This window comes from Hevea brasiliensis, chromosome 1, assembly GCF_030052815.1.
Source record: "Hevea brasiliensis isolate MT/VB/25A 57/8 chromosome 1, ASM3005281v1, whole genome shotgun sequence".
Classification (NCBI taxonomy): Eukaryota; Viridiplantae; Streptophyta; class Magnoliopsida; order Malpighiales; family Euphorbiaceae; genus Hevea; species Hevea brasiliensis.
The window spans coordinates 22,027,522-22,045,653 of NC_079493.1; the positions used below are offsets into that span (position 1 = coordinate 22,027,522).

Sequence of the window (18,132 nt, forward strand, 5' to 3'; positions counted from 1 at the left end):
ATGCAAATTCGCTGATGGGAGGTATCTATCCCAACTTCCCTCAAATTCAATGACACAACTCCTCAGCATATCCTCAAGGACCTGGCAAGTATTTCACGTTATTGTTATCATTTCAATTCAATATTTGTATCAATTTCATTGGTTTCAATTATTTACAGGATTACTCTTTCGATTGCCCATCCGTCGAGGATGGAAAGTCATCTTGAAATGGAGTTGTGTACCCAAGGATTCATGCAACTTCTTCCAAAATCTCGATGTAAACCTTGGGTCTCTGGCCGATATGATGGAAAGTGGAATTCCATGCGCCTAACTATCTCACCGATATACAATCGCTAACTTCTCCGGTGATTAGTCGGTCCTAATCGGCGAGAAAGTGTCTTGACTTTGTCAATCTATCAACTATCACCCATGCTGCATCATGCTTCTTCCGAGTGAGAGGTAGGCCACTTACAAAATCCATGGTGACCCGCTCCCATTTCCATTCAGGTATGCGTATAGGCTGTAGCAAACCCGATGGAACTTGATGTTCGCTTGACTTGCCGACATGTCAAGCATTTAGTCACATAGTCAGCTATGTCCTTTTTCATACCAGGCCACCAATATTGAAGCTTCAAATCATGATACATCTTTGTACTTCCTGGGTGCATAGCATATACACTGGTGTGTGCCTCTTTTAGAATACTGGCCCTCAATTCCCCATTATCTGGTACACACAGTCTTCCTTTGAAATACAGACACCCATCTGCCTTCGCCTCATAGTCAGTTGCTTTTCCCTCTGAGATCTTGCTCATAATAGCCATTAACTTCTTATCTGCTTTTTGCCCATCTAATATCTGCCAGAGTGAGTTTGGCCTCACTTGCAACTCACCCAAAATAGCTCCATCTCGAACCAAGGATAGACGGGCATTCAATGATCTCAAAGTCGTGATGGACTTTCGCCAAAGCATCAGCAACTACATTTGCCTTCCCAGGATGGTAGTCAATTACACAGTCATAATCCTTCAGGAACTCAATCCATCGCCTCTGTCTAAGGTTGAGCTCCTTCTGGTTTGGCAAATATTTCAGGCTTTTGTGGTCCGTGTAGATGTAACACTTTTCACCATACAAATAATGCCTCCATATCTTCAGTGCGAAGATAATTGCTGCAAGCTCCAAATCATGGGTAGGGTAATTTTGTTCATGTGGCCTTAGTTGACTGGAAGCATAGGCGATCACTTTCGCCTCTTGCATCAATACACACCCTAGCCCATTATGAGAGGCATCACTATAGACCACAAAGTCCTTCCCTGACACTGGCTGTGTTAACACTGGTGCCTCTGTCAACATAGCCTTCAATTTCTCAAAACTGGTCTGACATTTATCATTCCACCAAATCGACATTCTTGTGTAACAACTTGGTCATTGGAGCGGCTATTAGGAAAATCCCTTCACAAATCTCTGTAATACCAGCTAGCCCCAAGAAGCTTCGACCTCGGTTGTATTCTGGGAGGCTTCCATTCCATCATCGCTTCTATTTTCTTGGGATCCACCTATCCCATCGGTGACACTATGTGTCCAAGGAATGCAATCTCATTCACCAAAAGTCACACTTGGACAACTTAGCATATGACTTCTTTTCCCGCAGGTTTGCGAACAATCCTCAAATGTTCATCATGTTCTTCCTCGGTCTTGGAGTACACCGAATGTCATCAATAAAAACCACTACGAACCGATCTAGGTATGGATGGAAGATACGGTTCATAAGGTCCATGAACGCATTGGTGCATTTGTTAGGCCAAAGGGCATCACCAGAAACTCATAATGCCCATACCGGGTCTGAATGCGATCTTGGGCACATCTACATCTTTCACCTCACCGATGATACCGATCCGAGATCAATCTTAGAAAATACTCCTGCTCCCTGGTCACCGATCAAACAGATCATCAATTCTAGGCAACGGATACTTGTTCTTCACGGTCACTTTATTCAACCGCCAGAATCAATACATAGCCTCAAAGTCCCATCCTTCTTCTTTACAACAAAGACCGAGCTCCCCATGGTGACACATCTGGGCGTATGAACCCCTTATCCAAAGAATCTCTTGCAACCGAGTTTTCAACTCCTCAATTCGATGGGTGCCATCCTATAAGGAGCAATGGAAATGGGTCAGACCGGCAGTTGTCTCAATAGCAAACTCGACTTCCCTTTCTCGGTGGCAAACTGTGCAACTCTTCAGGAAATACCTCTGGGAAGTCTCTTACTGTGGGTATGTCACTCAAGTTTGGCTTAGCCTGCCTAGTATCCATCACATCTGCAAGGTAGGCATCACAGCCTTTTCTTATCATTCTTCTTGCAATCGTGGTCGAGATGACATTGGACAAGAAATCTGTCCTTTCACCCATAACAGTGATCTCATTACCCTCCGGAGTTTTTAGAGAAATCCTCTTCAATTTACAATCAACTATTGCCTGATGACGTGACAACCAGTCCATTCCCAAAATCACGTCAAACTCATGGAAGGGCAACTCAATCAAGTCTGCCAAGAATTCATACCCCTGAATCCTCAACGGGCAACCTTTGTATACTTTGTTCACCACTACACTGTGGCCTAATGGATTAGTGACCAGAATGTCTTGGTCACTTTCCCCTACCAAGATCCCCTTTCTACGGGTAGATTGATGCAGATGTATGAATGAGTGGATCTGGATCCACCAATGCATGCACAGGAGTATTGTAGAGGAGAACGCACTCGATGACGCCCGGGCATCTTGCTCCTCCCGAGCTCTCGGGCATAATTTCGGCAGTGGTACATTATCCGCCTCTCGCGCTCAATGCGAGCCTCGAGATGGTCCCACGCCGGATTTACTGCACCTTCTACCCCTTGGTGGTCCAGAGCAGTCTGTTTACTTGTGTCTGAGCAGTGTAGTAGTTCTGCGTGGGCGTTCCTCAATCGATGCTCTATTGACCCACACCTCAGCGAGCACCGCCACTCTCCAACACTCCCCCTTATGCCATCTTTGACAGTGTGGACAGGCAGAAGATGCTGGGGCTGGTCCCCTGAACCCCATCCCTGGAGAGCTGCCCACTGATGGTGTGGACTGACCTCTCCTAGGGGTGAACTGTGGCCTGGGCCCCTGAGACTAACCCTGACCCTGTGGCTGACCCGAACTCTGTGCAGGAGGACCCTTAAACTTCTTCCCAAATCCAGGGGTGGAACTAGACCGACTGGTCCCCTCTTCTGCTCTCTCCTTCAGTCCGCTCATTGATTCTCACTTTTTCAACCCTTATTGCAGCCTTCCACTAGCTTGCTAAATTCTGTGATTCCCAAGGCGTTGAGTCAGATCTTGATATTGTCATTCAGTCCCTCTTCAAATCTCTTGCACCTTTCAGCTTTATTAGGGACTATCTCCCTTCCGTAGCGGCTTAACCGAACAAACTCCTTCTCATACTCGGCCACTGACAACTGCCTTTGCCTCAAGTTAATGAATTCCCTTCTTCTCTCTTCCAGGTATACAGTACCCACATATTTCTTCTTGAACTCAGAGAGGAAGAAGTCCCAAGTTATAACCGGCCGCACTTCACTGGACACAGTGTCCCACCATCCGTAGGCATCGTCTTGTAACAAGGATATAACAGCTTCTAAGTTCTGCTCTGGGGTGCAGTGGAGTTGTTTTAAGACTCTGCCCATTCTGTTCAACCAATTCTCGGCTGCAACAGAGTCATCTTCTCTCTTGCCATAGAAGTCCACAGCTCCAAATTTTCTTAACCTTTCCAGGTGTGATTTACTGTGGAGCCGTGGTGGTGGTGGTGGTGGTGCTTGGCATTACCGGCCTTTTGTCTAATGAAGTCGGCCAGTTGTTGGAACATGGCCTGTGGAGGCCGAGCCGGCCGCTTGAGTGGCGAGCGCATTCTCTCATGCCCCAGGGCCTCACCGCAGTGGAGCATGACTCTCCACTTCCTCCTCAACGGCTCTCGAGATGAAGGGTCCATATCCTATTCAAAATAAGAAAGATAAACAGATCTGCATTAGTGTCACCTCGACTCTTACAAATCCAATGCATGGTATGGACTCAATCTAGGCCCAGAAACGCCTAAACCGTGCTCTGATAACACTAAATGTGACACCCCTTACCCGTACAAGATACCCGAGTAAGTAATGCCACCGTGTCTTGGCACACTCTAATATTCCTCAATTAATTTAGACAATGCTTTTGCATATAATTTATGAAATACAATTTATTTAAACCATTCATCAAAAGTATCATTCATTTAAGGTTAGAAAATTTTAAAGAAAATCCATGAGTACCTGGCTAAAAATGGAGAAACTGTTCTTCTAACTGTTAAAAACACTTCCAATAGACAAATTCATTCATTCTCAACTTCAATATCATCACAAAACTCAATATCAAGGTTTCAACAATTTTTGTTTGTGTTTCAACAAGCTTTTCATTTCTCAAAATCCATTTCTCATTTACATGCAATAAATACATGCTCAAATCTTGCATTCATAGTCATAACTTTCATTATTTACATAAACATCAAAATATATTACATGAGTTCAAGTACATATGAGAAAATACAAATCTGCTACAAAATATCAAAATGACAAAATGACACCTAGTGCCCTACCGATGCACTGCAGGTAGTGAGGTGACACGACATCGAGCGTAATCGGATGGACTCACCCGTCTATGGTCTACTGGGCTCACGGTCCGGAATCTCCAGTACCTACGCGTGGCAAAAGCAACGCGCTAAGCAATAATGCTTAGTGGTGCAATAATATAATAGAAGAAATTGGCAAGAAAATAAATGTGTATGCAAAGTGTACGCTTTCTTTGTTTGATTTTTGGTATATTCATTAATTCATTAACTCTATTCACTTTTATTCATTTGGTTGCCCCAAGTAACCTACACTAGACGACTGGACTGGATAACGGGTAAACTGGCACTGGGTACCTAGTACCTCGGGCCGTTACACCATCGGTCACATACGTATCTCCCGGTGTGCAGCGTAACAACAAGTCAGAATAATATCCGGCACAAGGCCAAGTCTCAATACAAAGTCAGAATGGCTAAAAGCCATGAAATCACAGAATGGCATTTTTGCCATGTGCAGTACTGCTAACTGAACCCTATTGGCATGCCAAACTATCCAAACCAATCTTGTTAGGTATACTAGGGCATTTGAAACTCTTAAATTTGTCAATTGTGAATTTCAATTTTTTTTGGTGTTACTATTCATCATTGGTCAACAAAAATGTTGACTTTTAGAATAAAAATGTATACATCAACTTTGGCACTCCCAACATACCACATTTGGTGTTTAAAACTTGTTAGCATTAAGAGTTTTTGCCATTCCAAAGTGTAACTCAACACAAACAGATTTTTCAGTTTTGGTGAGTCAACTTCACTGTTCCATTGGACACTGTTACTGTTGGAATTTGAGGAAATGTAAAACATGAAAGTTGTTCCTTATTTTGTCTAGTTGAATTTCATTTTTTGAATCACTCCATTTGGAGTTTTGTAACTCCAGATATGGCTCAAAAACCCAGGCTGTCCGGATATGCAGTCTGCAGAATTTTACCACATCTACAGTGCATAAACAGTGACTTGAGTCACTTGGTTGAATGGGTTCTGGCCATAATTTGGGGTAGGTTCCTTCATGAAAGTTGTTTGTCTATGTCTTAACTTGTTGCTGTAAAAATTTCAGACCAATTGACCAAATCTACAGTGACTTATGGCCAAATGAACAGTTACTGTTCATTTGGTCAAATTCTGCAGAGGCAGTTTCAGGGTTCTGGATTGTGGCTGAGTTTTGACCCTTTTGCTTTGGTCTTTCGGGCATGGTTTCTTCAGCAAAAATGTGCCATTATAAGCCTAGTTTCATGTCCAATTGGCCAAACATCAATTGGACAAGCACAGCCCAAGTTATGGCAGTGCAAAGGGACTGAAATTTCAGTCCCTATGCTGCTGTCCATAGGGCAGATTTCACCTCACTTTGCCATAGCATTTTTCAGTCCCATTTACGGTCAACATATCTAAAATGGTCACTAATTGACCATTAAAATGTGCCCTAACAATTTCCTAAACCAAGTTTACATTTTGCTCACAAAACCCTAATTCAAGTTCATGTTTTACACAACTTACTTTTGTTAACTTTTAATCCATTATTCTTGTGTTTATCAACTTCTAATATAATTCTAGATCACTTCAAGCTCATAAAAACACTCCTCCTATTCCATAGCTAGGGCAGCCAAAATTCATGTTTCATACACATGAGTTTTTGCTCATTTAAATTACAATTTCTCATCCATTACAATCCTAAATCATGGAATTAAGGAATTTTAACTACATATATGCACTAACCTTGATTAGGGCAGATTTTTCCCACCTCTAAACTTCACTTTCCTTCACTTTCTAGGTTGCCAAAAGGTTGTTTAAGGTGTGGGGACAAGTTTTAGTGAAGAGTGTTTAAGGTTTAGTAGTGAAACAAAGAGAGAAAGAGAGCTTTGGTGGAGCTTTCATGGTGGAATGGTTATGGAAATGGAGAGCTACGGGTGTGTTTTTGTGGGAGTGGTGGCTGCTGGAATTTTTGGTTCTTTTGGTGTTCATTTAGTCTCTTTTATTGGTTAATCAAATAATGGCTTAATGGTGATTGGTAGAAAATTTTAAATGACATCACATTATGTCATAAATGGGCATTTTATTGCATTTTCTTTTCTTTCCTCCACTACTCATTTTCAATTTAATTTCTAGCAATATTTCTTCATATTTTATGTCATATTAATTATTTACTCAACTGGACAAGTCGGCCAAAAATCACCTCGGAAGGCGAAATGACCAAAATGCCCTCCGTTTGGCTTAACGGGTCAAAATTGTCTGTACCGATTGAAAAATTTTTCTAGGTATTTTCTTGGCATTCTAATGCCATGGGAACCTCAATTACCCTTCTCTGGAGTCCCAAAAATTATTTTATAATTTTTCCCAGTGTCTAGGGCTCCTCGTTGCAGAACCGCAACTTCCTCCTGACCCATCGCTTGGGCACCTACTGCTTGACTCAGTTGTATTTTATTTCTAAAATTTTTACTAAATTTTTCTTATTAATATTTGAGTTAATTAGGGTTCCTGACTTTAGTTTAAATATTTTTCCGGACGTTCTAGCTGTCCGGACCGACACCGGTCACCGGAACAGTAGGATGTACGGAGTGGTAATCGGGAGGGTGTTACAAATCCACTGACCTGAATCTGGAATCCTGAAGGCATAGGGTACCTGAGTCCAGGCCAGTTAGTTTGCCATAATTAATTCTGCAAAATTTGAAAAATTGTAAATCTTAAATTTGAGTGATCCTAAGACATAGGATAACAACTCCTATGAAGAACATTAGGCCTCAAAGTAGCTGTAACATGTTCAAATAATTAGATAAAGTTTGACTCCAGAATCTGTCTGGTTCTGGAACTAGAATGAGTTAATGAACCAGTTTTGGTTATTTGACCATAGCTTGAGTTCTAAAACTCCAAATGACATGATTCAAAAAGGAAAACAAAGACAAGACATAGAGGAACAACTTCCATGAAGGAAGTGTGGCCAAAAAGTGGCCACACCTTAACCAATTTGCTAGATGAATTTAAGATACCAAATCTGGACCTTGAGAAAGGTTCATAAAATAACTTGGCACATGATATGGAATGAACTAAAGTAATTTACTAAACATAAAAATAACATGAATATGCATATGAGACTTATGTTTCCCATTACAAGTGACATGAAAATGCTATAAAACACCACTAGTATATAACGTGAATTAATAAAACTATAAATACATAATAATTCTACTCTACCCAAAGTATACCTAGACTTATTTATATAGCATGGATCGATTAGTGTACCAATTAGAGACTACAGATTGTAGTACTGCCTATATAAATGATCATTGACAGACAATATATGTCTGAGATGGTTATTCTACTAGCTTTATACCTGCCCGTTGGCCACAGTATCTATTATTATTACTGACTTTCTGCCTGCCCACTGGCTTAGTATCTGACATGACCGTTGTATACTTGATAGACATACGAATATCTAACTAGTATACTCCCATGTATCCAGTCTTTATAGTCTGTCATAGGTTACTTGGGCAAAGATATGAGTAATACACTTTAAATTTAAATAAGTACATGAAGAGATTACTATTATGAATTTAATAAGACTGAATATGAAATTTATGAATAAAACATTTCGGAAATATGTAATTAATTCAAAAATTTAGGAAATTTATATGGAATAATTATTTTAATTATTAGTTATTTTTATTTCAATTATTGCACCACTAAGCAGAAATGCTTAGCGCGATAGATTGTTTCCTCGCGTAGGTACAAGAGACCACCAGCAGTAGCAGCAATAGCAGTAGAGCACCGATAGAGGATTGATCAGATTTGCTAGAGTGTTGGTGTCACGACATTAGTTATTTTGGTAGGGCATATATTAGATGTTGTATTTTGATCATTGTACATAAATAAATATTGTAAATCATTTTGAGATATGTAATTAAATTTTTAGATTTTATATAAATTATACATTATTGTATGTAAATTTTATCTGAATGAAATGAAATTTACTTTCTTGAAAATTTTATGAATAATGAGATGATATGACATGGCATATAGAAAGAATGAGATGAATAGTATAATATATGATATGATTATTTTTAACAAGTGAATAGTGGAATCCGTTATGCACTAATAAAACAGAGGAGACTCTGTCTGGGTCTCCACAAAAATAAAATGTAATAAAAAAAAATTCTCACGCATGGAATAATATAAATAAATGGAATTTAAATTAATACGGCATAAGATAAGATAAGATAGGGTATTCCGGCACCGAATGTAATACACCTTGCTCGACTACACTGTAGACGGGTGAGGGGTGTTACATAACCCATCCATGCAGCCCATATTTTGAGCTCAATTCTAAAAAATCAACAGGACAGAGTCCGGCTATAACATAGACCATCTAATGGGGAGTTCTCAACTCACCCGACTTGTAATCTCAAAATAAAATTATTTGGGAAGCTAGCTCACCCTTACAATCATCCACAAATCAATATAAAATCAAATAGGAGTCTAACTCCCTCATTCAATGAGTCATCCATCCACACATTTACACATTCATAGATTAATAAGTTTATAGCCCCAAAATAATTAATTTTATAGTCCCAAGCTAAATAAAATGGTTCTACAGATGCGAAGATCTATAATTCAAATTTAACATTACAAAATATGGGAATAACAACTAGTAGACCTGCGAGGTAGGAAACAGGTTTGCAAAAATATACTCTCCTGTAACTTAGAAAAATGGGTGAACAGGAGTGAGCGTTCTACTCATAGAGTAAGATATTGATTTTACTTACAATTTCTATAATTATCTATGTCTAGTGCATCCTAAGAGTCAAATGCATCATCTTCACGTATTTCAAACAAAGCAAGTCATAATCACATCAAAGGCAATCTGGAGCACTCACACACTCGTGTGTCACATCCACACTCACACATATATATATATGGGAGCTGATCCCCTATATAGCTCTCTTAGTTCTAACCTCTGCCAGCGATATCAACTCAAAGCCGGACTTTCTCTTAATATCCAAATGCGAGGGCCAGCGAGATCAACTCAAAACCGTGCCTACCTTGACTTATCCATAATAAGGATCGGGTCCCTGTGAGTCAAGCTCCAGCCACGTTTGCCCGTCCTACCCATATCCATATACACACCATATACATACCCACTCACACACACAACTCCAGATTGCCATAAGATAACAATCACAGTAATATCATTAAGAACAAATGCAACTTAAAGCGTGCATAATATTTACTACATACATATATGTATAAGTGATGCATAAACATGCTTTGAATATAACAATATTGAAATTATAAATAAAATCAATATCTCCTCCCAAATTAACCAAAAGTCACTGCGGCGGCTGGGCGGAGGAGGCAGGCTGACCCGACTCACTTAAACATTACATAAAAAATTTTATCAATATTTACTTAAACTAAACTTTTAAAGAATCAAGAGACAATCTTAAGTTTTGCCGAAAATCTGACAGAATTTTTCCTATACCTAGGATCTACCCAACCTATAAAAAGATCCAAATAACACTTTTAAATCTCAAATTCTCACAATCACATCTCATCAACATCATATAGCCCCTCCTGGACCCTCCAAAATAGTAAAAAATTATATAGTTACACATAAAATAATTATTTAAAAATTTGGGGTGTTACATATGATCAATTAAAACATAATCAAATATATCATAATTAATTAGATCATAAATCAAGTAATTGTAATTAATTTCATCATAATCAATTTTATCAATTAATCAATGTGATAAGGGTAAATATTATTAGGTTCTGACCAAAATAACTAACCAAACTAAATTAATTCAGAATTTTGGTTCGATACAGTTTTATTTTTCAAATTTTCAATTTACTCTGTTCTATTTTGGAAACAACATAATATTTTTTTTCTTTTTGTGAAAATTAGATCGTCTGATCAATTAGATCATAAATCAAGTAATCATGATTAATTATATCAATTAATCAAGCAACTATTAATAATTAGATCAATTAATTAAGTAGCTATGATTAATTATATCATAATCAAGTATTATCAGGTATTTTATCAATTAGTTAATAATATAAAAGTGAGCATTATTCGGTTCATACCAAAATAATCGACCAAACCGAATTAATTCGGAAATTCGATTTGATTTAGTTTTTATTTTTGAATTTTTTTTATGTATTTGGTTCAGTTTTAGAGATAACATAATTTTTTCCTCTTTTCTTCTCTCTTGTGAAATTCAGATCACCCAATCAATTGATCATGAATTAAGTAACTATAATCAATTAGATTATAATCAATTAATAAAGTAATTATTAATAATTAGATTAATTAGCCAAATAACTATTTAAAATTAGATCAATTAATTAATAACTATTAATCAATTACATCATAAATCAAGTAATTGTGATCAATTAGATCATAATTAGTTACTATTGGGTATTTTATTAGTTAATCAAGTGGATCATAATCAATTATATCATAAATCAAGTAACTATGATCAATTATATTATAATTAAGTATTAGCGGATACTTTATCGATTAATCAAGCTAGTAGATTATAATCAATTATATTATAAATCAAATAACCATGATCAATAACTTCATAATTAAGTACGATAAGATATTTTGTCAATTAATCAAGTAAATTATAATAAATTAAATCATAAAACTTAGTGATTATGATAAATTACATCATAATCAATTACTATTTGATATTTTATCAATTAATCAAGTAAATCATAATCAGTTAGATCATAAATCAAATAATTATAATTAATTAAATTATAATCGAGTGCTATCGGTATTTATCAATTAATCAAATAGACCATAATCAATTAAATCATAAATTAAGTAACTATAATCAATTAGATCATAAATCAATTTTATCAATTAATCAATTAGATATGGGTAAGCAATACTTGATTTAGACCGAAATAACTGTAGAACCCAATTAATTTGGAAATTTAGTTCAATTTTTATAGAAATTTGGTTCGATTTAGTTTTGATTATTGATTTTTTTTTCAGTTTGATTTTGGAGATAACTTAATATTTTCCTTTTTTATTTCCTCTTGTGAAAATTAGATGGCCTCCCATTGTTGTAGAGCTTGAAGGGCATATGAGATAAAAAAAAATATAAATTTAGTTCTAAAAGAACCAAAAAAAAATTAAGAGACTAAAAATAGATATATGTAGTACTTGCTATAGGTTTTAGAGTTAGAGATTGAGATCGGTCTGATTCAAAAAAATTAGTAAACTGAAAATGGATATATGAAGAATCAAGTTATATTATAATATTCGATTCAAAATCCAGGACAGAATAAATCGGTTCGGTTTGAATATTATCAAATCAATAACCACTGATTCGACTCTTTCATATATATTTGATCCATGATTATGTATTTTAATTTTTATTTTAAAAGAGTTATAGAGTTAAAGGTTGAGATAAGAAATAATTCATTATTAATTAAAATAATGGTGAGCTCTCTTATAAGTTACAGGAATAATAGGATAATATCTTATCAATTAAATAATTCGTAGGAGATTATAAGTTAAAGAATTGATAGTATTTGATTAGATGATGAATAATAAAAAGGGGGAAAACTTACAAATTTTTAAATTCAAATCTAAAGGGTTAAATCATATCCGAAGATTTTACGTTCGAATTTAAACAAAAACTAAGTTTGAATTTAGTGGATTTTTTATTTATTAATTTAAAACATATGAAGCCCAGCGCAGCGAAGAGGTTGGTGGGTGAAGAGAGCGTCCTTTTGGCAGTGTCCACTTGGGACTACGTGGATACCCGCATGGCTGGTGTAATCACTGCCCATTATTTTATTTTCTAAATGTGGGCTCGGAATTTTTTATTCATTTTCCTTTTTTTCTTTTTTTTTTTAAATACAAATCTTATAAATTACAAATTAATCCTTAAATTATATCAAAACTGAAGATTAATCTCTGCATGTTTTATGATAAAAAATTTAATTTTTAAAATCTTATTTTATCCATAAAATAAATTATTTATTCAAATTTGTTGTTAATTTTTTTACCCTATTTTTAATTTAAAATAATTACATCTCTAAAATTTTTATTTTGTTAATAAAATATCTCTATTTAAATTATATATTTAAATAATTAATTATTTTATTTTTATAATTCTAAAATAATTATATTGAAAATAAGGTATAATTAAATAATTATATGTTCTAATAAAATAATTATTTGAATATTAAATACTTAAAAATATTTGATAAACAAACAATATATTTTTTGAATTATTTATTTTTATATTATATTCATAATTTTTAAAATAACTAATTTTATTTATATTCATATTTATTTGTTACAAAGTATGAAATTATTTTAACTTGATTTTTCATAAAAATTATATGCGAAACTTTTTTTTAATTTATTATAATTTATTTTAAAAATACATACTCATATATAAATTATTTAATGAATTATAATAGTTAAAATTTTATAATTATGTAAATTTAATATTTGGATAGAAAAATAATTTTGTTAATAAAATAAAATTTAAACGACGTTATTATTTCAAATTAAGAAAAAATTTTAAAAAAATTAATGAAGAATTTAAACAAGGAAAGTATTCTATTGGCAGAATCAAATTTAAGAAATTAAATTATATTTTATAAAAAATATAGAAAGAAATATATAGTTTTTAAGGAATAATTTATAGTTTATTCTTTTATATCCTAATGATTAGATGGCACACGCTGTTTTGCAACATACCATGGCTGTGTGAGCTGCCTTTCCAACCAAATTCCTAACACAACCAAAGCATTGTGTAAGATTTGCTCATGCCCCCATTTATGTGCAGAACTTTGCTCTCTCTCTAATAGAACTGTTTATGGTGCTTGGATGGGTGCGCTTTAGTTTTTGTTCTCCTTTCTACTTTTAAGGCAAGTCTTTTTCTCCACTAATTTCCCAGAAACCTTACCCGGATTCCTAGCTTATAGCGTATGTTTTAGGCAACATATCTATGGCCCTTTGTCTTGCTTTCTCATTATATGCCTTTGCTTTTGGATTTTTGAGAATGTAAAATCTTACCTTAGTGGAGGATTTTGGTTCCTTAATTGGGTTATTTTCTTTAGGACTCTCCTTGTTTTTCCTTTGTCTTTTTTTGGAGTGTTTGTGTTTGCTTGCAGAATAGATGCTTGTTATATTAGCTCATTGATGGGTTGGTTCTAAGTGAAATTCACTGGTAAAGGGAGGGGAGAAATTTGTACTAGAGCATTAAGATCTAGATTAGTTGTTCTGGGAATGTGAATTTTCTGCCAAAGATGGTATTTTTCAGTGGGTTAGGAATTGGTTTGAGCGCAGTCTTTGGTTTCCTTCTTTTAGCACTTGTTGCAGAGCTCTACTATTTGCTATGGTGGAAGAAGAAAATCACCAACAGAGAAGTTGAAGATGATGATAATAGCAGCAACTATGCAAAGGAATTCTTTCACTTAATCTGCTGGAAGAAATCCTCCTCTTCGCAAATTGACAACACCATTCAAGATAGAGTGAGAGACCCAGAAGCTTATAGCCAAGAACCAGACTTGGAATTAGGCAGAAGCAAGGATTTGCTTCTAACGGCTTTTGATGAAGAAAGTGTAGAATCAGAGCTCATGAGACTGCACGGTCTCTCAGGCCCACCAAGATTTCTCTTCACAATCAAAGAGGAAACAAAGGAGGATTTGGAGTCTGAAGATGGGAAATCAAAGGGTGATAGGGGCAGAAAAGGGTCAAGAACAAAAAGTTTGAGTGATCTTACAGTGGCTGTTGACACCCCGTTCCTTACCCCTTTAGCTTCTCCACATTTAATGTCTCCCTTAAATCCTTTGGATTCTTATCATCGCTATGGATTCAATCCTCTCTATGAATCAATGGAGGCAGAGATTAGCAGGCTGAGATCTTCACCACCTCCAAAATTCAAGTTCTTGAGGGATGCAGAGGAAAAACTGTTTAGAAGACTAATGGAAGAAGCTGGAAAAAGGGCAGCTAAAACCAGTACTTCTGCTCAAGATTCTTGGGTTGAAAGTTCTAATTCATCAATGATAACAGAGGAGACAGAGGGTTCTTTCCTGGGCTTCATTGTTAGTAAAAACAAGGAAAGAGATCTTTTTCATAATCTCCCACATTATCCTTCAAGCTCATCTCAGGTACTCCCATTGGCTTCTTCACCTACAACATTTAGACCATTAGACAAGAAACCCGCTGTTCATTAATTTAATTTGTTTTAAATTAACATGAAATGAATCTTATTTTTGATTTTTTTTCACTGTTAATTTATCTTACAAAATTAGTACTTGTGCATTGAAGTTCTGATTTTTTTCTGGGTATTTCTTTATTCATCTTGGTTGTTGAAAGATAGACATGGCCATTCTACAACGTTTGTTTGGCATGGAACCTTGAGCATTCCAAGGTAAACTGACAAATTCTGTCATTACTGTAATTAAGATGTAGGTTGTGTCCAGTGGGGGAAGTGTGGGGTATTAATTCCATTTTAGCCATTATCCATGTTTCCTAAACAAATTTAATCTGAGTAATTATTAATCATGTGACAGAGGGGTGGTGCTACTATTTTAAGGGCACTAAAATTGATTCTTTCTTTAGGCAGGGCTAGTGCCTTAAATACTTAATTCTTCATTGTCTTCCTTTTCAATCTTAGCAATGGAGTATGAATACTTTGCTTTTCTCAAGGGAAGAGAGAGAGAGAGAGAGAGAATGTGGGGAAAGTATTTTTTAGAATGAAGGAAAATTAGTTTTTTTTACTATTGTGTGTATAGATAGTGATTAACTTGATGAGATAGTCTTATGCAATGGAGGAGACTATTAATTATCTAGTAATTTATCCTATTAGGTGTCAACTCGTATTCAGTGATAGATCCCCTTTTATAGAGTTAGGTTATATCGAAAATGTTAACAGTTAACCCGAACTTCAGGTTTAGAAAAGATATAATTGTTACATTGGAATGATTTTTTTTAGATAAAAAAAATAGTTTTTTTTTTATAAAATTACTTGTATACTAATTCAAATATCATTTCATAATTCAAAATTGAAAAGGAATAATATAAAAGTTGGAATCAATAGGAAAGAAATCAAGAAAAAAAATGCATTTAATAATATAAAAATAGGAAAGAAATCAAGAAAAAAATGCATTTAATAATATAAAATTGGAAAGGAGAAAGTCTAATCAACGGAAAATGAAGAGAAGAGGAAAACAGTGTTCATCTTTATGAATTATGATGAGAGCTCTTTTAGCCTTTTACCTAAACAACAAGAAATGTCAATTTTATAATGCCATTCGGCCGAAAAGTAAGTTTCAATTCCTTTCTACACTCCTCTCAAGTCCTAATCCTATTCAAACATTTCAAATTTTGAATCCTTTTCCAAACATCTCGTCTTTTTCTTGTTTTGAAAAACAAAATATAATAATAGTTTGGCTCTTCCAACGTATACGAATCGGCAAATTCTCTCTCTCTCTCTCTCTCTATATATATATATATATATATATATAACTGTAAGATATTTTTAAGAGTTTGTTAGGTAATTTTTTCTTTAATAATATTATCATATGACTTATATATGATAAAATTTAATATAAAATATTTTTTTTTATTATATTATCATATGGCTAATATTTAATAAAATTTGATACATAATATTTTAATATATAATATTTTTTTTATGATATTATCATATGAATAATATTTAATAAAATCTGACACATATATATATATATATATTAAAATTATTAATAATCACTTGCATTAACATAGAGAATTCTATGGTTGTATGGTAAAGTTATAATTTCATGTTAGATAGAATTTACTTCTCAGTAATTGTTATTTAATTGGACTTGCTGATAAATAGTTATTATTTGATGAAATTCATTTATATACATTTATCTATATTTCATTAGTTTGTCATTCTATGTATGTAAAACATTTTATATGGAATCGCTGGCTTATTTTATAACTAGCCCTAAAACATGAATTGTTTGCTATTTTATTTTAATAATATAATTTAATATTTTCTTTTATATTTTTAAATATATTATTTTATTAAATATAATTTAAATTTATATTAAATTTTGAATAATTATATAACTATTCAAATCAAATTAAAATTTCATTTCTTAAATGATTATTAATTATTTCCTTCTAAATATTTTTTTATAAGAATATAACAATATAATATCTTTATAGTATAAAATAAAATCAAAAGATCATATGTGATTTCAATATATATATATATATATATATATATATATATATATATATATATATATATATATATATAGAACAAAAATATGTGTCAATGCTGATATTCAAGAAATAATTTTAAAAAATATAAAATAAACAACAATTAATTTTAAGTTTTAAAATAATTTGATAAATAATTTTATTTAAATTATATGTCACATGGGTATTTTTTAAAATAACTTTATTAAATGAGATGGTATTTATTGTATTGATTATTTTATACAAAAAGGGCAATTTATTGAAATAAAGAAAAATTTTGCAATATTAACTAATATTTTTTTATTTTAATTCTTTTTATTTTTAATTTTTCTAGGTTCCGTCAAGATAAATAAAGATCATTTCTAATGTCTATTTGAATAGATAAAATTCTTATATCAAATCAATTTGAATTTATATTTCATGGTTTTTTTTATTTATGGATAAATTTCAATTGTATTTTATTTTATTTTAAATGTATATCTAATAAAGATCACTCTAATAAAATAAAGATGATACTAAAATGAAATTTTAAATATTTAAAATTTATAAATTATAAATATTTTATATTTTTAATTAAAATTATTATTTTTTAATTATTCCAAGAATCAATCATTCATGAATACACGTGTTAATTATTATTTAACTATTTTTAATCCTTAACTTATATATATATATATATATATATATATATATATATATATATATATTAGATTTCTAATATTTTACATATTTATTTTACATCAATTTGCAGCTCACATTATACTATTCTCTTCATAATTTTGGAAATAAAAAAAAAATAAAAATGATACAGTTAGAGTGGGCTTGGGGGATGAATGTAAATATATGGATAGTGTACTCTAACATGGCTCCATGTCAAAGAGCGAAGCCCTTAAATAAAGGTGGTCCATTCTGGAGGTCAATTCATTTATGGTCCCATTCCATTAAAATAAATTCATTTTTTAAAAGATTTGCAAACTCACATCTCTACTTATAAATGGATAAATTTTAATAATCGTATCTAAATTTATGTAATTATAATATCACAATTTTTTAACTTAAATATGTAATATAAATTTTTTTAACTTTCAAATTTTGTACAATAAAATTTCTCTAACTTCTAATTATATCGGTTTTTCAAGTACACGGTCACCTGAATAGTTCCAATGTGACGCTTAGTCAGTATTTTTCTTTTTTTTCTCAATTCATAAGAAAATTGAATCATTTTTCTCTCTATAGGGAGAATAATTTTTTTACGTGTAAAGAGAATAATATT

The 18,132-nt window shown here is 33.2% G+C and overlaps 1 protein-coding gene across 1 annotated transcript; it reads left to right on the plus strand.

Annotated features, from left to right (window-relative positions):
• The first annotated feature begins 13,346 nt into the window (after window positions 1-13,346).
• Window positions 13,347-14,941, plus strand: LOC110666113 (uncharacterized). The gene has a single exon (XM_021826492.2). It carries the CDS (start codon window positions 13,910-13,912, stop codon window positions 14,837-14,839), a length of 930 nt encoding a protein of 309 aa, XP_021682184.2. The 5' UTR covers window positions 13,347-13,909; the 3' UTR covers window positions 14,840-14,941.
• The last annotated feature ends 3,191 nt before the right edge of the window (window positions 14,942-18,132 follow it).

Bases quoted from the DNA above. Each gene is read 5' to 3' on its own strand.
- LOC110666113 (XM_021826492.2), top strand. From the start codon at position 13,910: ATGGTATTTTTCAGTGGGTTAGGAATTGGTTTGAGCGCAGTCTTTGGT.